A 25,800-nucleotide genomic window follows, 5' to 3' on the forward strand; every position below is an offset into this window, starting at 1 on the left:
GCTATTTAAGAAAAAAACATCCCAGATAAAAGTCTGCACTGCCCCTATTCAGGTGTAAGGGTGCAGACTGGAGTGCTTTTCTCCTGCGTATGTGGCCACATGCAGGCAATTGTCCCAGAGCCAAAGTGTGTGTTTATTTTTTGAATGGGAATAAATAAAAATGAAGTTCATAAGAAATTCTAATTTGTTTTGTTGAAGTACAATATGGATTTTTAAAAACAATAGCTTCTTATTTCATTAATGAACCAAAATTTGGTTGAACCTGAGTCTTTATGTTCAAGACTTAATCTTTAAAATTCGTAACCAAACCAAATTCTTTCTTTCCTTTTATAGCATAGGTGGGATTTTTGGGTTGGTTTACTTTTTTAATTAGAATAAATAAAGTTGAAGATAGTGAGATATTCTTTTACAGCTTCTGTTGTATGTGAACTTTTAGTCAACAGTACTTATTTCTTTGCAAAGGTAAATGCTTTTCATATTCTCTGAAATCTAGTGCTTTAGTTAAAAATCCAGAATCTAGAGTACCTTGGTGGAGTTTTTCTTTTTTTCTTTTAACTAAATTTGTAAAGGTTAGGCCTTGTCATGCCTTGGGTGTTCTGGCCACAATTAAAATGACTTTGGAAACTACTTTCAGGGATCATTTCTGTAGTTCATAAAATGACTTTTGAGATGGTTATGTACATATTGTTGTGGTTGTTCAGTTGCTAAATCGTGTCTGACCCTTTGCAACCCCATGAACTACAGCACACCAGGCTTCCCTGTCCTTCACTATCTCCCAGAGTTTGTTCAGGTGCATCTCTATTGAGTTGATGATGCTGTCTGGCCGTCTCATCCTCTACTGCTGCCTTCTCCTTTTGCCTTTAATCTTTCCCAGCAGCAGGATCTTTTCTAATGAGTCACCTCTTCACATCAGGTGGCCAGAGTATTGGAACTTCAGCTTCAGCACCCACCAGTCCCTTTAATGACTAGTCAGGCTTGATTTTCTTTAGGATTGATTGGTTTGATCTCCTTGTAGTCCAAGAGACTCTTAAGAGTCTTCTCCAGTACCACAATTCGAAAGCATCAATTCTTCAGTGCCTTGCCATTTTTATGGGCCAACTCTCACATCCATAGCTGACTACTAGAAAAACCACAGCTTTGACTATATGGCCCTTTGTCTGCAAAGTGATCTTTGCCTTTCAGTACACTGTCTAAGTTTATCATAGCTTTTCTTCCACAGAGCAAGTGTCTCTTCATTTCATGGCTGCAGTGCCAGGCTGCAGAATAACTGCTGATGGTGACTGCAGTCATGTGTGTACGTATACACACAAAAATAAGATGGCAAAAAATAATTTCTACATCCTTGAATGCAGATTTTTAAAATGTCAATGACTATTACCAGTATTCTGTTTGCTCATGAGTGAATTATATGACTAGAGTATAAGGATATTGGAAGTACATCTTCCTGAGTTTTACTTCTGACTTACTTAGCTGAGGAGAATGTCTGATATGGCATTAAGTGGACATTTTGTGAAAGAGTCAAATTTTCCTCTCTGGTATCTGTTTGAAAACTCAAAATACCATAATATATAAAATCGTGGGGGCTTCCCTCATGGTACAGAGAATAAGAACCTGCCTGCCAATACAGGGGACAACATGGGTTTGATCCCTTGTCCAAGAAGATTCTACATGTTGCAGAGTAACTAAATCTAGGTGCCACAGCTTGGGTCTTGCTACTGAGTCCACTGCTGCAACCACTGAGCCTGTGCGCCACAAATCCTGAAGTCCACGGGCTCTACATGCTGCACTTACTGAGCCCATGTGCTGCAAAAGACCCAGCGCAACCAAAAATAAAATAAATAAAAAAATTATGATATTGGGAAATGACTAATAATTATGTTAAAGTTTATTGTTCCCTTTGTTGGAATGAGTTCTGTCAGTGTGCAGTCCCATTTCTTTGTTTTATTCAGTCTGAAACCACGGTTTTTAAACTTAAAGTGAAGACCCTTAAATTTAATAATTTAATATTTGGTAAATGAGCTTATGCTTTTATCATAGATTTTAGAGTTGAGCAAGATCCTGTACATTAGCTGCTTTAAGCACAGCTTGGTTAGTGACAGAGCGAGAGCTGAACCTGGGCCTTCTAGATCATGCTGATTTTGATTTGTTTTTATGTTTATTAAATTTTAGAAAGGCTTTAAATTTTAGAAAAGTTGTAGATAAAATACAGAGACTTCCTCAATACCCCTCACCCCACTTCTCTTACAATATTAACATATTATATTGTCATGGTACTTACGTCAAAACTAAAAACAACATTGGTACATTACTGTTAATTGAACTCTAGACCTTATTTGCAATTCACCAGTGTTTCCTTTCAGAGAAGGCGATGGCTCCCCACTCCAGTACTCTTGCCTGGAAAATCCCATGGACGGAGGAGCCTGGTAGGCTGCAGTCCATGGGGTCTCGAAGAGTTGGACATGACTGAGCGACTTCACTTTCACTTTTCACTTTCTTGCATTGGAGAAGGAAATGGCAACCCACTCCAGTGTTCTTGACTGGAGAATCCCAGGGACTTGGGAGCCTGGTGGGCTGCCATCTATGGGGTCGCACAGAGTCGGACACGACTGAAGTGACTTAGCAGCAGCAGCAGTGTTTCCTTTCAGTTCTTGGATTCCGTCTGGGCTGCCACACTACATTTAATTGCCATGTATTCTCAGTCTCTCTGGTCTTTGATAGTTTCTCAGTGTTTCCTTTTTTCCTATAACTTTTAACATTATCTAGGAGTACTAGCTAGGTATCTTGTGGAATGTCTTCCAATCTAGAAATAAGTGTTTTTCTCATAATTAACCGGAGGGTATGAGTTTTTGAAAAGAATACCACAGATGTAGAATACCTCTCTCATCACTTTTATTGGCAAGTGGGGCACAGGGTACATGATGTCCACATGCCATCACTGGTAATATTAACCTTCATCACTTGGTTGAGGCTGTGTTTGCAAAGTTTCTGCACTGTCATTTCCCCCTTTTCCTTCCTTCCTCCTTGGAGAAAGATACTCATGACTCTTACCTTATATTCTGTCTTCCTATTTATTTATTCATTTTTACATTCTTAAATTTTTCTGTTACATAAGTTCTTAGACTGAAAGTGGCGAAATTTTTGTCAGCATTATTTGTTGTATCCTCATTATATGAAGAGTTTTGGGGACTTAGAGAATTATTAAGAATCTCTCTCAACTTGTTCACATTGCATTGAAATTTATGTTTCACTTGTTTGCTCCTTCTGTTGGATTGTTAAAATGAAAGATCCCTTTACTTTTGTATTTGTAATGCCTAGTACAGTGTTTGGTGGCAAGAAACTTTTCAGTAAATGATTTATTGAACTAAATTGATGAGGGAAGCATGTATGACTTGGAAGACAAAAAAACACCTGATATTTTCATCCTAGATTGCTGTTACTAGATGTTGGCAGTTGAGCTGATTGAGTAAACCAATGAGCAACCAGAACTCCTTAGGAAACTCCTAAAATACTGATTCTCAAAGTATGGTCTCCCATAAATAACATCAGTGTCGCCAGTTAACTTACTAGAAATGCAAATTCTCAGGCGTTAACCTCAGACTAATTGAATAAGAGTCACTGGGGTTGGGTTGAAAAACCTGTGTTTTAACAAACCCTCCAGGTGTTTCTGGTGGCCACTAAATTTTGAGAAATACCCTCTAAAAGCATAGAGGATGAAAAAAAAGAAAGTGAGCCACTAGTGGTAATTGACTGCAGCAGTGAAACAAAAGTACCCTCTTTTCCTCTTGTCTATATCTCTGAGTAAGCTTAGGTTTAGTTTTGATGCTTTTACCTTGAAATCATGTTTGAAATGCTTCTTAGTTAAGTGTCTCTCTCTAGCTGTGCCAATGTGTTTGCTAGTACCTAGAACTTGTCAGTTTAAAAACTAGTTGCTGGCCAGGTTTTGGGGGAAAGAGGTTTTGTTTTCTTTGTGTGTGTGTGTGTTTTGTTTTTGACAAGTGTACGTAATTGGATTCAGTTGCTGTATTAGTTTTAATGATACACTGATTAAGATTAAGTACAATATAATAGGAAATCAAACATAATCATAACAGCATACTGTTCACTTTTTCTGTTTTATTTGGTGGAAAAAATTTTGACTTCAGTTGTCAGGAAAACTATTTTCAAGGCGACATGAACTTAGCAATACTTTTTTTAACTTTAAAAAAAATGTGTTGTCTATTGGCAGCAGATGGCTGACATAGCTTTTTTGCTTCAAGTGTCCACTTTTCCAGGAAATGACTCCCATCTGTACAAGAGGAATGCTGACCTTTAATGTGCATGTTATTCACTTCTTTTAACTCAGTGCCAAGCTAATATATTCACATATATTGTAAATTTGGTTGAAAGTATGTGCTAGCCAGATTGTTTTGTTTCTGGTGATTCAAGCTTTTGAGAATAGAAAGTTTGTGGGTTTTTTTTTTTTTTTTTGTATTTTATAATTAAAAATAAATTTTAATAGGTAAAATAGTTTCATGGTTCATAAATCAGTTCAATATAAAAGCATATTCAGTGGAAAAAAATATCCATCTCATCCTTGCCCTCAACTGCTCCATTTACACCTACTCTATATATTCTTATGTATCCTGCCTTTGTTTATACCCCTTGAATTTCTTAATGCAAACTGAAACAAATTTGAGTAACTATTATCCTGTTACTGCAAAGATTATACACTGTTATACATACACACTGTTCAACACTGTACTTAATTTCATGTTAACATTGTATTTTGGATATCTTTTCACACAAAGTGCTCAATGATTCTTTTTTTCTGGTCGGCTTTCTTGAGGACTACTTTACATACCATGAATTGCATTCAATTTAAATATATAATTTGATGAGTTTTGACAATTGTATATTTCTGTGAAGGTACCACTGCAGTTAAGGTACAGAATATTTCCCATGGGTTTGGTGGGTTTTTGTTGTTTTTTTTTTAGGTTTGATAGTATTTCATTGTATGGATATACCAGTCTTTTAAACCAGTCTTCTGTTGATGAGCACTTAAGTGCTGATATAAACAGTTCTTCAATTAATAACCTGTTTCATACAGCCTTTCCTGTGTAGATAGGTAGAGAATATGTAAAGATAGATTCCCAGATAACAGATTGCTGAGCCAAATGGGAAGTCAATAATTTGGTAGATGTTGCCAAAATGCCTTACAATAGGCTTGGTACTAGTGTGAGCTTTCACTAGCAATGTACGAGAGTGTCTGTTTGCCCATTGTAGTTAACAAAATTGTGTTATGAAACTTTGGACTTTTGTCGATCGATGGGAAAGGATGTTTTTCATATAGTTTTAACTTTCTGTTTTCTTGTGAGTGAAAGTGAGCATATTTTTGTAAGTTAAAGGATGGGCCAATTGTAGTATTTACTTTTATAGAAATTGTCTGTTAATACATTTTCCTACTGGATTTTGTGTTTTTTTTTTTTTTTCTGTTAATCTGTAGGAATTCTTTATATATTAAGGAAGTTCTTTCTTTGCAAATATTTTTTCCCCCAGGTTGTTTTCATTAGACATTATAAGACTTGTAGTTGAAGGGTGTGTGTCTGAGTCTTTACTGCTCAGATATCTTCCTAAAAGTTGCTTAGTTTTAATTTATTTCCTTTTATCCCTCCTTCCTTTCATCTCTCCCTTTTTTCCTCTTTCTTTCCTTCCCAGCTTAATTTCTTAATAAAAGGATTTGAGGCAGCTTGAATATGCTTTTTGTTGAACAAAAATTAATTCGTGGGTGGATGTTGTTAAGTGGTTTTAATATATATGACTCTGGTTCATCTGTTTTCAAGGCCATGTTTTTGGTATACTGCGCACTGGAGAAAGAACCTGTGCCAATGTCCTTGCCTCCAGCCTTGGTGCCACCTTCTAAGAGGAAAACGGTCAGTATATCAGGCCCTATGTGGTTGATCCCCTCTTCAGCATCAGCCAAGGAATCTTACCACTCTTTCCCACCAGTAGGCATTTTACCTACCAAAGCACCGTTAAGACAGGTATAGATTTATCATTGTTAAACGACTTAAAAAAAAAAAGTGCATGGCATTTAACAACTGATCGCTTGATGAAGATAGAAGGAACAATCAAAGGGATCAAACTTCAGGGCTCCCTCTGGTTGAACTTGTCTAATGTGATGTCCTAGAGAAGACAGATAATCCTCTCCTGTATTTGGCCTTACTTAGGTCATATGGATGTTTCGTTGGCTTTGCCTTGATCTACCTGGAATTCAAGTTGGAGATAGAAGATACACTGTGTTAATCTGGCATGCTTGCCCTGGCATAGTTATTAGATGTTTTGTTTGTTTAATCTCAAGTTAACTCTTGATTCTTTGGGGTCAAATTATCCATTTTTGTGTTGTCCAAGGACTTTTTTTCCTGTAGCCAGCTTCTTGTTAGGTTGAGTGAAGGAAAATAATGACAGAATATGCAAATCAGCCACCTGATTCCTAACTGTTCGGCTACAGTTAAGAATGCAGAATGAAACTGTAAAAAAATGGAGATTTAGAATTATCTGAGTCTTTTTACAAACTCTCCCAGTTACATATATTAATATGGTCATTCATAAGTCAAGAGTTAACTGTGCTTGAATTTACTCATTATTAAAACAAAATAAAATGGGCATCTGTAAATATAGGCCCTGTATCTAACCTATATTTTTTTCCTGTAATTTTCTCTTCATCACAGCATTTCAGTTGGGGTGTGATAGAAGTGACACACTGTTGGTATAGTTAGTGGGATAGAGTTGCTGAGAATTTGTGACAGATACCGTCATGACTTGAAAGGGGACACTTGAAAGTTTGTTTCATTTTGGCAAAAATACATATATATATATGTATTTTTTTCCTGTAGTGGATTGTATCCCCTGCAGAAAAAGCTAAATATGATGAAATCTTCTTGAAAACTGATAAAGATATGGATGGATTTGTGTCAGGATTGGAAGTCCGTGAAATCTTCCTGAAGACAGGCTTACCTTCTGCCTTACTAGCCCATATTTGGTAAGACTTTAAGCTGATTTAAAAAACAAATAATGGTTCTGTATCAGCTCTACTTTTGTACATTCTTATTAATATTTTAGGCATTAGTAAGTAGGACAGTTTTTGTTTTAGAACTTTGTAGTGAAACTTTTGTCTGATGATTTTATTATTAATAAATTTATTTTTTAATTGGAGAATTGCTTTACAGTGTTGTATTGGTTTCTGCCATAGGATAGCGCAAATCAGCCATAATTATACATATATCCCCTCCCTCTTGATGATTTCTTCTGAGTAGTGGACAAAAGCTTGAAGATAGGTTACCTATAATTTTATGAGGTTGACAGTGTCAGTTATTAGATGTTAAAATCCAGCGTTGGTTTATATCAACTATTAAACTTCAGTTTTTAAAGGAGAATCCAAAATTCTGAAATTTAAACAGTATTAAAAAGCAGAATCTTGAAAGCATTATTGTATAATTCTGTAGGATATATGTATACTTACATCATTACATGGGAACTACACACTTGGTCCTTAAAAGTGATGAACTTTAGTGTCTTTAGTGAATTTCACATTAAATGAGATAATATATAATGAAAATGCTTTATAGTGAGCCTGCTGCCAATCTGTCTCATTATACTGAGGTTAGTTATCATGAGGCTTCAAGGGGCAGACATCAAAAATGGTACCACATAGTTGCAAAAAGGAACATAGAAAAGAACAAAGGACAGTAGATCCTAGGCTGGGCACTATGCTGAATAAATGGCAGCTGTCATGGGCTTCCCATTATGCCCAAACTTCTTATGTACTTTGTCTTTAATTCTCACAGTAACTTTGCAAGATGGATGTTATCTCCACTTTGTAGATAAAGAAACTTAGGCTTGGAGAGGTTAAAAAATACGGCCAACTTCATAAGAAGAAATAAGTAGAAAAGTGGAATTCAAGGTTTCTTTGACACCATAGTCTGTAGTCTTTTTGTTAGGCCACGTTGGTTTTTGGTGAATCATTCAGATCAGAACTTTAGAAAGCTGAGTTTTAAAAAATAGAAAGAAGAAGGAAAAAGCAAATAGAATAAAACATTGCTGTTTCTCTTCAAGTGATTTTCTAAAGGTTTCCAGATTGCTGCCTTCTTTCCACACGTGATCTCCATTTGCAGCTATTGTTTTTCTTTGACTTGGGGACCTTATATCCTCCTACTTCAAAAGTTACAGGAAACAAGCTGACACAGGGTGTTTTGCTTGTTTTATAATCATTCTAATGGCATGAAACGAACCAAATTTGTTAAAACTTTAGGTTTTATTTAACATCTTTTAATGTTTAAAATGTTGGGAGCAGAGAATATTGGCCCACCACAACTTTTACTCTGTAGTGATTCTGGAAATCAATAAGAAAGCATAGAGCAAACCCAAATTATAGACCCCCCTGTTCAGCACCAAGGTGAATGGTCTCTCTTTCTTACCATTTTATTAATAGCTAATATCTCTCTTCTAACATGTTAGTGAGTTTTGGGCTAGCCATGAGTTGGTGTGACTCTTTTTTAATTCAGATGATGATTATTTTAAAGCTACATAGTCATTTTCCCCTGGATTTTTAGAATATTCGTTGTGGCATTTATATACTGTTCATTTTGTTTATTTGCACAGGGCATTATGTGACACAAAGAACTGTGGGAAGCTTTCAAAAGATCAATTTGCCTTGGCTTTTCACTTAATCAATCAGAAGTTAATAAAGGGCATTGATCCTCCTCACAGTCTTACTCCTGAGATGATCCCACCATCCGATAGGGCCACTTTACAAAAGGTAAGACAGCTTAAAACCTTAATGCGGTTAACAGAAACAAATGCTGTGTCAGATGACAAACTCAGTTTGTATGGAATAGTGGAGAAAATGTATCTGGCTAGAAACAGAGCAGTATACTGTTTGTAGTTTAATTTGTACCTATAAATATGTTCAATGCCTTGTATGATATCCTTGGGCTATAGCTCATTCTTCCCATCATTCATCACACGTATGGCAACCATGTTTTCTGAAAATTGGAAAAATTTGATCTTGTTTTTCCCCTCTTGGATTTGTGAATTTATTTTTATTAATAGAGTGCTGATTTTAAATGAGATCTATAAGAATTAAATTATTATGTTTCATTTGATAATTCACACTTGGAGAAAGCAATACGAATTTGAAAATAAAACCTAAGAGATTATGATTACTTGTTGATTTTACATAAAAAGAAAAGAAAAACTTTTTGAGGAAAAAACCTGCGTGGCTTTTGCCATATGGATGACCTCTATTTCTGAACATGCAACCACATTTCATATCTGAACAGTTAGAAACAGGTTTTAGCTACTTTTGGTTCTGGCCAGTAGTGGGGATTTTCAAAACTACATGTTTTAGTAATATTGTATCTTGATTTTTCTTTTCTCATCTAGAAACACTTCCTAATATTGTGGTTTATAATACCTTGGCCTTGTAATAGAGCTTTAAAAGAGCCTGCCTACTCTAGTGGCTATTTGCCTTAAAACTATGAACTTCATATCTTTAAATTTTTTGTGACCTACAAAGTAACCATGACTGTGGTGATTCTTTAAAGTTATATATATAGGAGTTGTCATATATTTGATATGAGGAGAGTTCTCTTTAAAATTGTCAGTATACTATTTTGCATTAATTTTGTTGCATAGGTTTAAAAATCCCATTTTAACAAATCAAATAAATCAAAATTAGATTATTTTCTCCTACTCAACTAAATGGAAATTTATGGCCACTAAGTATAGAAGTTATGTGTAAGAGTTTTTATTCTTATTTTCAAGTAAAGTTACTGTTTGATAATCTGCTTTGTCAGTGTTTGGGGAGGAGCAGTTTGTGAATTTTTGAGATTTATTTTGATGTAGGACATGGATTCCCTAAGTTGGAGAAGGCTAAAAGTGATGCCACCTGGAAAGATAAAGATTACAAACTTGTATTTATTCCCCCTGCTATAACTGTACCTCAGTTATGGAATGATGTGTTGTTTCATCTTCTTTCACCTATATAGACTGTTTTCTTTCCCTTGCCCCCTGCATTTTATACCCACTGAATCTCCCACCAACACAGAGTACACATACAGCAGAACTTTCTGAAGCAAATTATGTTTGTTCATCAAAGGCTCTAATTAGTAGACACTTTGAGTTGCATCTGCTGTACAGAATTTTCAGTTTAGCAGATTTAGTAAAGTCCATTCACTAGAGCATAGATACTTCTATGTGAGATACCAGTATTCATTAAAATGGGATTTTATCACCTGTCTTACCTATAACAAATAATTTTAACCTTAAAAGTTAAAATTTGCATTTGTTTTGTCATTCAAATAATCTGTTTTCTCTTTATAATCTAATTTTTTTAGAACTGCATTTTTGCAGCTTTGACTAATCCTTTTTTGAACGTTGCTTTCCTTTCTGTGTTTTTTCTAGTTTGGACTATTTTTTCCATTCTGCAGCACTCTGCTTTTCGCCTTTCTTGTACTGTCAGTTTCTTAACTCTACTCTCTCAAGGTTAGAGCTTTACTTTATGCCTTTTTTAGCATTACAGGTTTTGGTTTACAAGACACATTTTGAAATTAGAGGTTTTTTTATGCAGTTAAGTTGATGCAGAGAAAATACCTAAACAGCATGCTTTTGTCACATGTCTGTCACTTGGTCCTTGTGTGCATTTTAACTTGCCTTCCTTAGGCTCTCTGATCCACTTAGAATCACAAAAGTGGAACTTTTCTGTAATGCACAAAACAGGGTTAGAGAAAGTATTCTGTGACAAGGGAACATAAAAAAGTGCATTTTTCTTCTTATGCCGTATATACTGTTAGCTGTACCTTTCCATGCTTCCTGATTGAATATCATTTTATTGCTCTGGAATGGGAGTTTAATTTTTGTGTCAGTAACTGACGCACACAAGCACACTAATCTGTACCAATTAAGTAATCTTCATTCTGGAGTCATCTGTGGTATCACTTTATAACTTGCTTGAAGTTAAACTTATTTATCTCACTCTTATTTGATGATATTTTTAATAGTGAAAGACTGTCAAATGTGAGTCACTTTTTTTGAGTTAGAGTGATAAGAGGTGTGGGAGTCATGAGTTTCTTGGTTTGTTTGCACCTCTGATAGCAAAGTCCTCAGTAGCTTTTAGGTGATGTAAGTTACTCTTGGTGATGAAAGTGAGACTAAGTGCTTATTTTTCATTTTGTTCACCATTCAAATTGTCTGGCCAGGCTTAGCTCATAAGTTAAAATCCTGGTAAATAAATAGTTGTCACATTCAGAAACTCACTTTAAAATTTCTAATTTAATATGGAACCATAAGGGTCTGTGTATTAGTGAAACATGTAGTAAAACATTGTAAGAGGTATATTTGGTACAAATCTGTAATTAATATAAAATTGAGACTAGCATTAATTGAATACTAATTGATCCTAATTTTGGTGTTGATAATCAAAACAAAGCACATGAGGACTGTTATGCAGTGTAGCATAAAGAAGTATAGACATGATTATTTGCCACATTTTATGGATGTATCTGTTTATCGGGTTGGCTTTTAGGGTAATAGTTTTATTTAAATAGTCTTAGTTTGCAGGTGCTGAGGGGCATAATGTGAAATAGCACTTGAGTTTAATTAGAAGTCTCTTGACAATATTGCCTATTAGCTGGGTTCAACTTTAAGCAAGTCCTTTAGTATGTTTCCTTAATTCTAAAATGAAATTTATAATAATACCTGCCTTACCTACAGCACTACAGTTTTCAGATTAGTACTTAAGTTATTTGTAAACCTTTATAATTATGAGCAGATAGGATATTGTGAACTTCCAGATTTCTTCTTCTGTTGTGCAAGTTGGTGACATACATTAAGTTCATAGCAGCATAAGTATAATAGTAAGTTTTGTGTTCTGCTAATAAGGTCCTCAATATATCTTAGTTTTACATGTTTAAATCTCAGTCTTAACATTTCCTAATGGTGATCATCCCGTTATTTGTCAGTCTGCTTGTAGCATAGGGTGTAGGTCAAGTGTTTGAAGGAACAATTATTTTTTTGCCCTGACTTCAGCCAGTTATGTAAGGCGACAAAAATGGTTCACAAAGGAAATTGAGCCAGAGTGGAAGCAAGTCATTGCGAGGCTTTCTATCTTTAAAGAGCATTTTCTGAAGTTAATTATAATAGCTTACATTTATAAAATATCATAAACTTTGTAGAATGACTTCATATGCAATATTTAATTTTTGAAGTGGGCAGGCGAGAGATTATTTCCCTGTTTTACAGTAAAATCATGCAGCTAGTAAAATAGCAGGACCCAGAATAAATCAGCTGGGTTTTCTAAATACAAATACCATTCAGAGACTAATTCTGATCTTCATTATCAAAAGAAAATCTTATGTAAATTATATCATATGAAGATAGTTTCATGTATGGTGATATTAATATCTACTGTGGAATATACTGGGTGGTTGGCTTTAGTTTAAATAGAGGAGACACTGGAAGTATTTAAGGAAAGTAAATATTTGTTTAATTAAATAAAATCAACCATCATTTATTTGATACAAATACAAATAATCACCACTCATCTCCCCAGGAAATTTATGCTTCAGTGGAGGAATTAGTTTATAAATCTGTTATTTTCTTTATTGCAGTGTTCTAGACAGGCTAAGATAAGTGATGAAGATATTGAGATCTCAAATGGTGGTATATATTGTAGAACAACAGCTTTTAGAGAGTTTGAGGGAATATGTCTTAGTATATAACTCTGTATGTATGTGTGTGAAATTACACTAGATACGATAGTTTTCTTAAAAGAATTAAAAGTGTTAGTAATACCATAAAACATTTGTCCATACTTTTAAGCATTTTTAATGCTTTTCTACATGCAGTTTTTTAGTAATAATGTTGTAATTGTGAACTCTTTGTTTTAGAACATCATAGGATCAAGTCCTGTTGCAGATTTCTCTGCCATTAAGGAGCTAGATACCCTTAACAATGAAATAGTTGACCTACAGAGGTATGTAAAGTAAAATTATACCTGACTATATAAATACACACATGCTCTTTTCTGTTTCTAATGTAAATCTTGGTAAATACTAGTTTATTTGGTTAACTACTATAGTTCTTAAAATGGGAATCAGTGTACCTTATTAAATCTAAGGCAACCTTTAATTGCAGGATGTACTATTTTCTTGTGTAGCACTGAATAAAGAAAAAGTCACTTCCAAATAAATAATGGTCTTACATCAACTATAAGGTACTATTTGATTATTGTCAGTGAAATAAGTATATCTTAAAAATTTAATTTTTTTTGGAAGTATGATTTACAGTGTTGTGTTAGTTTCAGGTGCATAGAAATGATCGTTTTATACATATATATTCCTTTTATATATATACACACACATATATATACATATATAGATATATACACATACATACACTTGTTCTTTTTCAAATTCTTTTCCCTTTAGGTTATTACAAAATATTAAGTATAGTTTCCTATGCTCTATAGTAGGTCCTTGTTGATTTTCTATTTCATTTGTAGTAGTGTGTATATGTTAATCCCAAACTTCTAACTTTGTCCCTCCCTTTCCCCTGAAATAATTTTTCCTCCAACTTTAGGTATTTGAATAATACATTCAGTTCAGTTCAGTTCAGTCACTCAGTCGTGTCCAACTCTTTGCGACCCCATGAATCGCAGCACACCAGGCCTCCCTGTCCAGCACCAACTCCCGGAGTTCACCCAGACTCACGTCCATTGAGTTGGTAATGCAGTCCAGCCATCTCATCCTCCTGTCATCCCCTTCTCCTGCCCCCAATTCCTCCCAGCATCAGAGTCTTTTCCAGTGAGTCAACTCTTACGCATGAGGTGGCCGAAGTATTAGAGTTTCAGCTTTAGCATCAGTCCTTCCAAAGAACACCCAGGACTGATCTCCTTTAGGATGGAATAACACATTGGGAATACATTATTTAATACATTTTATTGAAGGAATTTTATATGCAGACACCATACCAAGAGCTTTTGTAACTGTTGCTTTTGATCCTCACAAAAACTTTGTAACTTGAGATAGATATTACTGTTCTGTTTTACAGGTAAAGAGTTAAGATGCTTAGAGAGGTTATTTTACTGAAAGTCATACAAACCTATAAGCGGTAGAATTAATACCTGATCTCAAGACTACTTGATTCGGAGTTGAATTTTCTTTCTTATACACATGTACTGTGTAGAAATGGACTTGAATACAATTAGATTTGAATCTAAATATAGCAGGTAGTCTTAATCTCCTTGTCCCTATAAACTTTTATAATAATGCATATTGTAAAAATGACTTCCTAAAATTTCTTTTTAAAAAGTGAGGGCTTCCCTGGTGGCTCATTGGTAAAGAATCTGCCTGCTAATGCAGGAAACATGGGTTCAATCCCTGATCTGGAAAGACCCCACATGCTGCAGAGCAACAAAACCCATGTGCCACAACTTTAGAGCCTGTGCTTTACAGCCTGGGAGCTACGACTGCTGAGCCATGGGCCACAACTACTGAAGCCCCCTTACCCTAGAGCTTATGCTTGACAGCAAGAGATGCCACCTCATTGAGAAGCCCATGCACTGCAATTAGAGACTGGCTCCTGCTTGCCTCAACTAAAGAAAAGCCCGCGCAACAACAAAAGGTCCATCATAGCCCAAAATAAAAAATAAATAAAATTATAATTTTTTAAAAAGTGAGACCACTTTTCCATCTATAGGGCATTGGATTTAAATATCATTTTACTTACACAAACTTTTTTTTTAACCTTCACATCACTTTAAAGCAGATAATGGCTGATACTTTTATTTTATTGATGATATTGAGACATAAGGGAATTAAATGATGCAGCTGGGCTATATGGCAAGAACTTGGGTAAGATCTTTCCTCATCCATGAGACTACATTGAAATTATTGTAGAGAAAGTTAACGATTTTTTTCAGTTGTAAAAAAGAATTCAACCCAGGCTGAATAGTGAGAGTGAATTTATTCAGTAAGGCCTCTTAGAGGTAGGGATAGCTTAAAGCATAGCTTTGCACTGGGGCTAAAATAATATAATCAGTTCGCTGGCTCTCTCCATTTCCTGTTTCCACTTCCACTAGGTGGTTCCATCCTCAGGGAGACTTTCCTATTATGTTGTCAGGGGGATTATTGCACATCTGAGTTTCATGTACCTATTATTTCAAATCTAGTGAAGTTACTGTCTTCTGGCAGTTCCTGCAAAAGCCCTAAGAGTCAATCTGATTGGACTGGTGTAGGGTTATATGCACCTATATATATACAATAATACACGTTATTTGTTTTCCTTTTTCTGACTTAACTTCACTTTGTATAACAGGCTCTAGGTTCATCCACCTCACTAGAATTGACTTTAAAATATTCCTTTTTATGGCTAATATTCCATTGTATATCTATGTACCACAGCTTCTTTATCCATTCATCTGTCAGTGGACATCTAGGTTGCTTCCATATCCTAGCTATTGTAAATAGTACTGCAGTGAACATTGGGGTGTATGTGTCTTTTTGAATTGTGGTTTTCTCAGGGTATATGCCCAGTAGTGGGGTTACTGGGTCATATGATAGTTTTATTCCTAGTTTTTTGAGAAATCTCCATGCTGTTCTCCATAGTGGCTGTATCAGTTTATATTCCCACCGCTGTGCAAGAAGGTTTCCTATTCTCCACATCTTCTCTAGCATTTATTTTTTGTAGATATTTTGATGATGGCAATTCTAACCAGTGTGAGGTGATACCTCATTGTAGTTTTGATTTGCATTTCTCTAATAAACAAATTTGAACATGTTTTCAAGTGTCTATTAGCCATCTGTATGTCTTCTTTGGAGAAATGTCTGTTTAGATCTTCCTTCCATTTTTTGATTGGGTTGTTTGATTTTCTGATATTGAGCTTTACGAGCTGCTTGTATATGTTGGAGAGTAATCCTTTGTCACTTGCTTCATTTGCAGTTTTCCCATTCTGAGAGTTGTCTTTTCATCTTATTTATGGTTTTCTTTGTTGTGCAGAAGCTTTTAAGTTTAATTAGGTCCCACTTGTTTGTATTTGTTTTTATTTACATTACTCTAGGAGGTGGGTCACAGAAGATCTTGCTATGATTTATGTCATAGAGTCTTTTGCCTATGTTTTCCTCTAAGAGTTTTATAGTTTTTGGTCTTAAATTTAGGTTTTTAATCCATTTTGAGTTTATCTTTGTGTATGGTGTTAGGAAGTATTCTAGTTTCATTCTTTTACACATAGCTGCCAGTTTTCTTAGCACCACTTACTGAAGAGACTTACATTCTCCATTGTATATTCTTGCCTCCTTTGTCAAAAATAAGGTGCCCTTAGACACATGGGTTTATTTCTGGGCTTTCTATCTTGTTCCATTGGTCTATATTTCTGTTTTTGTGCCAGTACCATACTGTCTTGATGACTGTAGCTTTGCAGTATAGTCTGAAGTCAGGAAGGTCTATTCCACCAGCTCCTCTTTCTTTCTCAAGATCACTTTGACCTGCTTTAGGGACAGCTCAGACTCTAATCTGGCCCTGCTGCTGTGTGTTCTTGCCTCCAGTGTCCATAGCTGCTAGAGCTAGGCGTTTTCTTTTGTGGGAACACTCATTGTCTTATTTTTATATATACCATAGACACAGAGTCTACGCAGTTGATTGTGTGGACTTAGTCCGCGGCTTATACCGCTGGTGGAAAGGTTTTTAATCCTCTTCTTTAGCCATTCTGCTCCTGGAGCTTAATTGTGTTTTTATCCTTACCTCTGCATGTGGGTCATCCATGGGAATTTGCTCCTGAGGCTGCCCTAGAGGACTCAGGTTTACACCAGTGAGGACTGGGCATGGCGATGTCATGGCTTTTTGGATCACAGGAACCCTGGCAGCTCATGGACACCAGTAACCACGGACTCAAGAGATACGGCACTGTTAGGGTTTTTTCCTAGCGTCTGGCTGCTCTGCCCCAGTGAGGACCGAATGTGGAAGTGGCATGGCTGCTTGGATTGCAGGGACTCTAGTGGTGCCAGGTGTGCGGTGAAGCCCGTTGCCACAGGCATGGAAAATATGGTGCTTTTAGAATCCTTTTCTAACCTCTGGCAGCTGGTGTTCAAAGGCCTCTCTGACTGGTCCTTCTCTATTGCTCAGTGTGTCTGGCACCCTTAGTTAGGACCACCATCTCAGGGGTCTTTGTCTGTTGGTCAGCTGGCAGCATTTGCATGTGGAGAGAGAGAAGCTACAGTGATGGGCTCCATCCCTTCCCTGTGACTCAGCAGTAGTACCCTGCCTCCGTGGCTTTCTGGCTTTCTTCCAAAGACATTCCCTGCCATGCTCTCCTCCTCCTCATCTCCTCGGACCATCTCCCTGTGGTCAACAGCAGTGCTTATCCTGGAATTGCTCGCCAGTCTCTATTCTCCGTCTCCCAGTCACCATGCATTCTGGTGGAATTGCATCCCCATCCGGGGTATGTAGGGCCATGGCACAGATTGTCTGTGTCATTCTCACTCCATTCAGACTGTTACAGGTCACCTTCCCTCTCCAGTAGCCTCAAATGCTTCCCTTCTGTCCCAGCCAGTTGCTCTGATGTGGGGATCTCAACCCTGGTTCAGCTCCCTAACCCCTCAGGTGCAGATTGGTTCTGTTCACTATCTTCCTCTGTTTCCCTTCCTTCCTTCATTCTACCGAGTTTTGCGTGGATCTGTGTATTCCTTTCTGATGGTCAGGGACTCCTGCTAGCTCTCATCTGATTGCTCTATAAGATCTTCTGCATCTGAAGATGTATTCCTGATGCATCCATGGAGAGAGATGTACTCCACTTCCACCTACTCCTCCACCATCTTGTCTCCCTTGGGCACCTTTTTAAAATGTGAATGTTTAGTTTTGACATATCTGAATTCTACTGAATTCTACCAGATTCTCATTTTCAGCTCAAAAAAGTGAGCTGTTGCCTGTTACATAAAGCTTCTACTGTTGGAATCCTAGAAAGTAAAACACAAATAAAAACAAACCCTTGGAGATTACATAATCCAATTAATTTCTTACTCTTTGGGAAAAAAAATCAAAGTCATACATCAGGTCAGCAACAGTGCTGGCTGGCACCCAAATCTGGTTGTGTAAGTTCTAGTTCTGCATTTTTTTCTCTTATATAATAACAGCTTTTGATTAAGATTTAGAACATTTTACTTTGGTTTGAAAAAAATAAACATTGGATTAGTCTCTTAATGGTGTATAGACTGCATTTTCATATGATCTATAAATGGCCCATTAGCATATTTGCTTGTGTTATGAGAAATGTGCATTGAATAGTAGCTAGATTTGAAAATACTTGTCATCTATGCCTCTCAAGCCTGTGAAAATAGACACATACCCCAATATTCTAGGGCTTGCTCGATTTCAGCAGTAGTTATTTTACATATGGACTGTCTTTGTGGTGAGTTTTAATAGGTAAAGCATTGTATGTTAAATGTTCTTGCTAGTACAAACATTTGTAATATTAATTACATTTTGATAAACTGAGCTTTCACTACTTCTGGTTCAGTTCAGTTCAGTTTAGTCGCTCAGTCGTGTCCGACTCTTTGCAACCCCATGAATCGCAGCACGCCAGGCCTCCCTGTTCATCACCATCTCCCGGAGTTCACTCAGACTCACGTCCATCGAGTCAGTGATGCCATCCAGCCATCTCATCCTCGGTCGTCCCTTTCTCCTCCTGCCCCCAATCCCTCCCAGCATCAGAGTCTTTTCCAATGAGTCAACTCTTCACATGAGGTGGCCAAAGTACTGGAGTTTCAGCTTCAGCATCATTCCTTCCAAAGAAATCCCAGGGTTGATCTCCTTCAGAATGGACTGGTTGGATCTCCTCGCAGTCCAAGGGACTCTCAAGAGTCTTCTCCAACACCACAGTTCAAAAGCATCAATTCTTTGGTGCTCAGCCTTCTTCACAGTCCAACTCTCACATCCATACATGACCACAGGAAAAACCATAGCCTTGACTAGACAGACCTTAGTCGGCAAAGTAATGTCTCTGCTTTTGAATATGCTATCTAGGTTGGTCATAACTTTTCTTCCAAGGAGCAAGCATCTTTTAATTTCATGGCTGCAGTCACCATCTGCAGTGATTTTGGAGCCCAGAAAAATAAAGTCTGATACTGTTTCCACTGTTTCCCCATCTATTTCCCATGAAGTGATGGGAGCGGATGCCATGATCTTCGTTTTCTGAACGTTGAGCTTTAAGCCAACTTATTCACTCTCCTCTTTCACTTTCATCAAGAGGCTTTTTAGCTCCTCTTCACTTTCTGCCATAAGGGTGGTGTCATCTGCATATCTGAGGTTATTGATATTTCTCCCAGCAATCTTGATTCCAGCTTGTGTTTCTTCCAGTCCAGCGTTTCTCATGGTGTACTCTGCATATAAGTTAAATAAGCAGGGTGACAATATATAGCCTTGACGCACTCCTTTTTGTATTTGGAACCAGTCTGTTGTTCCATGTCCAGTTCTAACTGTTGCTTCCTGACCTGCATACAGATTTCTCAAGAGGCAGGTTAGGTGGTCTGGTATTCCCATCTCTTTCAGAATTTTCCACAGTTTATTGTGATCCACACAGTCAAAGGCTTTGGCATAGTCAATAAAGCAGAAATAGATGTTTTTCTGGAACTCTCTTGCTTTTTCCATGATCCAGCGGATGTTGGCAATTTGATCTCTGGTTCCTCTGCCTTTTCTAAAACCAGCTTGAACATCAGGGAGTTCACGGTTCACGTATTGGTTACCATAACGTTAAGTTGTACTGTCAGTCTTGTATGGTGAATTACAAGCTAATAACAAAAAAGAACACATGTAGCATTTTAGAACTGTCTTATTAAGAAAATCCTAGAGCCTCAAAACCATATTGTTTTAAATTATAGTCACATTTTATAAATCTGAAATACATTTATACTTGATTTGACACTTGTGAAAATATTTTCCCTAGGCTTTTACTTTCGGTGAGAACTACAATGTAGGCAGAAATAGTCAATAAAGCAGAAATAGATGTTTTTCTGGAACTCTCTTGCTTTTTCATGATCCAGCGGATGTTGGCAATTTGATCTCTGGTTCCTCTGCCTTTTCTAAAACCAGCTTGAACATCTGGAAGTTCATGGTTCACGTACTACTAAAGCCTGGCTTGGAGAATTTTAAGCATTACTTTACTAGTGTGTGAGATGAATGCAGTTGTGCGGTAGTTTGAGCATTCTTTGGCATTGCCTTTCTTTGGGATTGGAATGAAAACTGACCTTTTCTAATCCTATGGCCACTGCTGAGTTTTCCAAATGTGCTGGCATATTGAGTGCAGCACTTTCACAGCATCATCTTTGAGGATTTGAAATAGCTCCACTGGAATTCCATCATCTCCACTAGCTTTGTTCGTAGTGATGCTTTCTTTGGAGGGAATGATGCTGAAGCTGAAACTCCAGTACTTTGGCCACCTCATGCGAAGAGTTGACTCATTGGAAAAGATTCTGATGCTGGGAGGGATTGGGGGCAGGAGGAGAAGGGGACAGAGGATGAGATGGCTAGATAGCATCACGGACTCGATGGACGTGAGTCTGAGTGAACTCTGGGAGATGGTGATGGACAGGGAGGCCTGGCGTGCTGCGATTCGTGGGGTCACAAAGAGTCGGACACGACTGAGTGACTGAACTGAACTGAACTGAACAGTGTAGGCAAACTTCCATCATCTGTCAGCTTCAGTAATGTCATAATAAGAGTTATCTACCCATGCTAAAATTATGGTTGTTAAAATTCAGTTTGGTAAATGGTATTAGGTCACTTCCACCAAGCCTTTGAGATACTACATTATAAAGCGTGGCTTTTGTTATTATGAATAACAATTTTTTCTATAGCCTTTGAATGAACTCTTTTATTAATATGTCAGACTGCGATGTGTATAACTACTAAACAGAAAAAAGGATTTAAACAGATTTTTTTATGGCTTTTACTAAATTGTTATGTGACAAAAGATTTGCTCCTTCTTATTTATTTGGTTTTCAGATGAAGATACTTAATTTTAGTCCAGGGACCAAATCTGCAAATAAACAACATACATACTATGAAATTGTAATGAGTGTATAATGAATATGGTGCTTTAAAAGATTTTTTCCCCTCAGTGGTGGTTATAATACATAGTCATTAAAATTTGGAAAATGCAGAAAAGCACAATGAAGGAAGAAATATGTTTCTTAGAATAATAATTTGTTTTGAGCATTGGAAGTAATGGAGATGTAAAAAACTATTAATATATATAACCTCAAGAGTTGGTTAGGTAAAGAATGTTCTTTGATATCAGTCAGAAAATGAGATATTGTTTTCTTCTCTAGTTCACCAAATTGTTTCTAGTTGAAAATATAGCACATTGGTAGCTTGAAGCAGGATGACTTTTTGTCAGTTGTTTCTTTAAATTTTTTATACAATTCCTTTAGCATTTGCTGTATTGGAATTTAATTATATCAATCAGCTTAAATTAGTATAATATTTTTAACTTATGGGAAAGCAATTGTTATAGTAATCTAATCCCTGGATCTCTCACCTGAACTGAACACCTGTGTTTTTCATTACCCAACTAGTATTTTCATCTGAGTGTTCAGTAGGATGTGACTTCATAATCTTGCCCTGACCACTATCCTAGTCTCTTATTTTCCTTTTTCAGTGGCATCACCACTTCCTGTAACTCAAGCTAGAAACCTGAGATTTATCTTCTCATTTTTCTTCTTTTATTTTTGAAATGTTTCTTGAAACCTTTCCTACCTTCTCTTGTCTTTTGCCTGATCAACTCCTCTTCATCCTTCAGATCTTACCTTAGATAACATTTCCACTGGAAGGGAAAGCCATCTCTTGACTACCTCTCAACCCCTGTACCTATCAAATCTTATTTAAGGGCTTATCTTACATAATTTTTAAATTTACACTTGTCATAGCATTTACCATGCTTCATTATAATTGTCTGTTTTATTTGGACACCTCACTAGAGTATGTGCTTCTTAATCATAGGGACTGTTTGCTTGTTCACTGTTAATCCCTACTGCTTAGCTTATATGACTGTTTGAGCTGGGAGTGGATGCTTAATTGTGTTTAACTCTTTGCAGTCCCATGGACTGTAGCCTGCCAGCCTCTTCTGACCTTGAGATTTCCAGACAAAGTACTGGAATGGGTTGCTATTTCCTTCTCCAGGAGATCTTCCCAACCCAGGGATCGAACCCCCATTTCCAGCACTTTACTGCTGAGCCACTGGATATGTAATAGATACCATGTATATGTATAAAATAGACACCATATACATGTGTGTCTGTGTGTGTATTAGTTGCTCAGTCATGTTTGACTTTGTAACCCCATGGACTGTAGCCTGCCAGGTTCGTCCGTCCATGAGATTTCCAGACGAGAACACTGGAGTGGGTTGCCATTCCCTTTTCCAGGGAAACTTCCTGACCCAGGGATCGAACCTGTGGTTCGTACATTGCAGGCAGACTCTACCATCTGAGCCACCAAGGAAGCCCATATATATACATATAAAATATAAAATAGATAAAATATGTAAAATAGATACTATATACTATATATGTAGAGAGAGACATAGCTTATATGATAAGTATATAGAGAAAATAATTTGTTCAGTATTATTGAAATCAGTCCTGTCCTTTCTGCTTCTTCTGTCTTAGAATTAGCCTTTACCTCTTATCTGGATCACTGCTATAACCTCCTAATAAACTGTTTGCTTTGAGTTTCTCCTTCATTCATTGAGATTATCCTTCTTCCAACTGATAAAGAAAATACAACTGGGATCCCTTAGTGACTCCATATCCCCAGCATGATGCATCTCACTTTTCGAGTATGGCATAAAGTCTCTTCCTTTGTGGTGGTCTTTGTCTTCGCTGCTTCCACAGTAAACCTCCTAGAACAGATATTGTGTGTTTGCTCTTGGCCCCTCTCTCAGTGGTCAGCATAATGCTTTAATCTGCCATTTCAGTTTCATTCCTCTTCTCTAGCCATATGGGTGGGCTTATTAACTCTCAGTTCAGCATGCCACCAGTTTTTATTCTTCTGTGCCTGTGATCCTACTGTTTCCCTTTGTCTAAGCACACCTTTACCTTGTAAACTTTATTCCTGCTTTAAGGCCCAGCTTAAATATCATCTCCTTTGTCAAACCCTTCCTGAAACCTTGATTGCTAGTTCTTCTTTCCTTTCTACTTAGAGAGTCTTCATTCTTTTAAGGATAGTACTCACCACATTTTAATGTGATCTTTTTTTTAATATATCCTTTTTTAAAAAAAATCTGAACTACTTCAGGGTAGGCTCTGTGTCTTATTCATTTGGTTATGTCTAGAAATTAATGCAAACAGTGCCTGACACTGCAAAATTTCAGTACAGGTTGAATAAATCAAAGAATATTATAAATATTAAAGTAATTCCCAGACTTAATTCCTGAAAAGCTTATGGCAGTCTAGAAACTATCCTTAAAGATTAAATAAAGCAAAGGATCTTCTGAATAATAGTTTATTTTGAAGATTATAGAAGAAGATTTTATAGACAAAAGGGGTTTTAATTCTCACAGGAACATTAAGGTTAATAGACTGTTTTTTTTCCTATTTGCCAATCTGTTGTGTCAGGGATTTCCTTTGAGAATCTGAAAAAGGCTATTAGACTCTACCTCCAGAAAAAAAAGAACATATTTATGCATGTACACCGTCTTGCATTTGTTTCAGGAGTTCCTAGACTCTTAAAACTATCCATGAACCGATTTTTAAGAACCTTTGCTCTGAAAGTAAAGTGGCTTAAATATAGAAGTTCTTGGCAATGAAAGGTGAAACATACCAAGAAATTGTTTCAGTCACTTAGTGTGGTGGTGGTGGCTTATGCTGCTGCTGCTGCTAAGTCACTTCAGTCATGTCTGACTCGGTGCAACCCCATAGACGGCAGCCCACCAAGCTCCCCCGTCCCTGGGATTCTCCAGGCAAGAACACTGGAGTGGGTTGCCATTTCCTTCTCTAGTGCATGAAAGTGAAAGGTGAAAGCGAAGTCGCTCAGTCATGTCTGACTCTTAGCGACCCCATGGACTGCAGCCTACCATCCTCCTCTGTCCATAGGATTTTCCAGGCAAGAGTACTGGAGTGGGGTGCCATTGCCTTCTCCTGGATTATGCTGAGGCAGGAGTTAATATTTATTTGTCTTCTTCCAGATTCTTCCTTCCTGTCTCTGTCTTTTTAGCCAGAACATCAGGAAGTAAAAGCTACATCCTGTCAGGCCAGTTTGTTATCCTGATTTCGGGCCAGTAAACAGGATAGATGATTACAATAGTAGTTATTAGGCATTGTGCTATGCCTGCTTTATATAAGTTCTATTTAATTCTTGCAACATCACTGAAGGGTGAGCAGTCTTATCCTGATTTTTCAGATGAGGAATGCACAACTTTTCTAAGAAGTTCTTCTTGATATCCACTTTAGGTCAGAGAACACTTAATATCCTTCTCTCAGAACACTTACGATACTGAATTATATGTCTTTCCCCAGTAGTCTCTGAGCTCTGTGTGACAGTACCAACTGTCTCTTATAATTTCTAATTAGTCAATATAGTATATATTTCAGAACATGGGCTTTCTAACCAGATTGCCTATTTGATTCCTTATAGGACTTAAGTTACTTACCTATCTGTGCCTCAGTTTCTTCATCTGTAAAATGAAAATATGAATAATACCATGTAAAATGCCTAGTACAATTCCTGGAACACGGTAAATTCTCGAAGCTTGTTAGTAATCATCATCATCATCATCATACCCAAAACCTAGCTCGGTGCTTAGAGCACAACATTCACTGAAAGGTGGTAAGCAGACATTGGTTGGAGTGATGGAATGAGCAGTTGCTTCCCTAGTTGGAGACAAACTGTGTTGGGCAGCCAGAATCTGTGTCCCTAAACATATAGATCTCTACTTCAATCATACCTAGGGCTGATTTTTAAAAAATATTTGGGGCACTATTAGCATGTGGCTTGAATTTTTTTTTTTTAATTATGTTTTTGGTTTAGTTCACTTTAAATACTGTGAGAAAACATTAGCTCTGGAGAGAGCATTGCTTATACTATTGAATCTGGAATTCTTTTGCTTATAAAATCCAATCTGATCTGTTTGTGGCCCTGTGGTACTGATACTAGAAGGTCTCAGTTGTGGATACCTCAACAGTCCATTTGTGATTGAGTCATTGAAGCTCTAAGTTGTAGCATTTGTTTGTTTGGTAATAAGGAGAGGCACCTTAATTTGTATTCACATAAAGTACATGGCTCATCATTTAAAACCTCTGCTTAGGGAAACTTCTCTTTTTTGAAACCCTTCTTGCTCAAGTCTGAGTCTGTGTTAATACAGCAGCCACGAGCTGCATGTGGCTATTGAGCCCTTGAAATATAGCTAATCCAAATTAAGATGTGCTTTTAGTATAAAATATACTGGATTTCAAAAGAAGAATGTGATTTTTAAAATATTTTGGATTAAATAAAACATTAAAGTAAATTTCACTTGTTTCTTTTTACTTTTTAATATATAGCTATTAGATCACTTAAAATTGCATGTGTGGCTTATATTTCTCTTGGACATCTCTGCTCTGCATCTATTGTTTCCTATAGAAATGGCATTTTATTTGCTTGCATTATTTTGTGAAACTGATAGCTTATTAAGAGGCACTTACGTCTTTTAAGAGCAGTACATTTTATAGAATGTGTTTCAGTTTGTTTTGGGGAGACAAAAATGTCTACCAAGAAATTTCAGATCCTGAAGGGTTTAAGAGT

At 36.8% G+C, this 25,800-nt stretch overlaps 1 protein-coding gene across 7 annotated transcripts in view; it reads left to right on the top strand.

Annotated features, from left to right (window-relative positions):
- The window catches only part of EPS15 (epidermal growth factor receptor pathway substrate 15), a 145,516-nt gene that overhangs the window by 49,762 nt on the left and 69,954 nt on the right, over window positions 1-25,800 (top strand). For 4 of the 7 annotated variants that reach the window (XM_040231197.1, XM_040231198.1, XM_040231195.1 and 1 more), the window contains exons 9-12: window positions 5,820-5,909; window positions 6,873-7,018; window positions 8,638-8,794; window positions 12,924-13,009. In XM_040231197.1, the coding sequence (XP_040087131.1) occupies window positions 5,820-5,909; window positions 6,873-7,018; window positions 8,638-8,794; window positions 12,924-13,009 (479 nt within the window). Of the gene's footprint in view, window positions 1-5,819; window positions 6,021-6,872; window positions 7,019-8,637; window positions 8,795-12,923; window positions 13,010-25,800 lie in introns of all 7 variants that reach the window. The other 3 variants (XM_040231194.1, XM_040231192.1, XM_040231193.1) reach the window with 1 other exon arrangement.

This window comes from Oryx dammah, unplaced genomic scaffold (genome assembly GCF_014754425.2).
Source record: "Oryx dammah isolate SB20612 unplaced genomic scaffold, SCBI_Odam_1.1 HiC_scaffold_28, whole genome shotgun sequence".
Lineage (NCBI taxonomy): Eukaryota > Metazoa > Chordata > Mammalia > Artiodactyla > Bovidae > Oryx > Oryx dammah.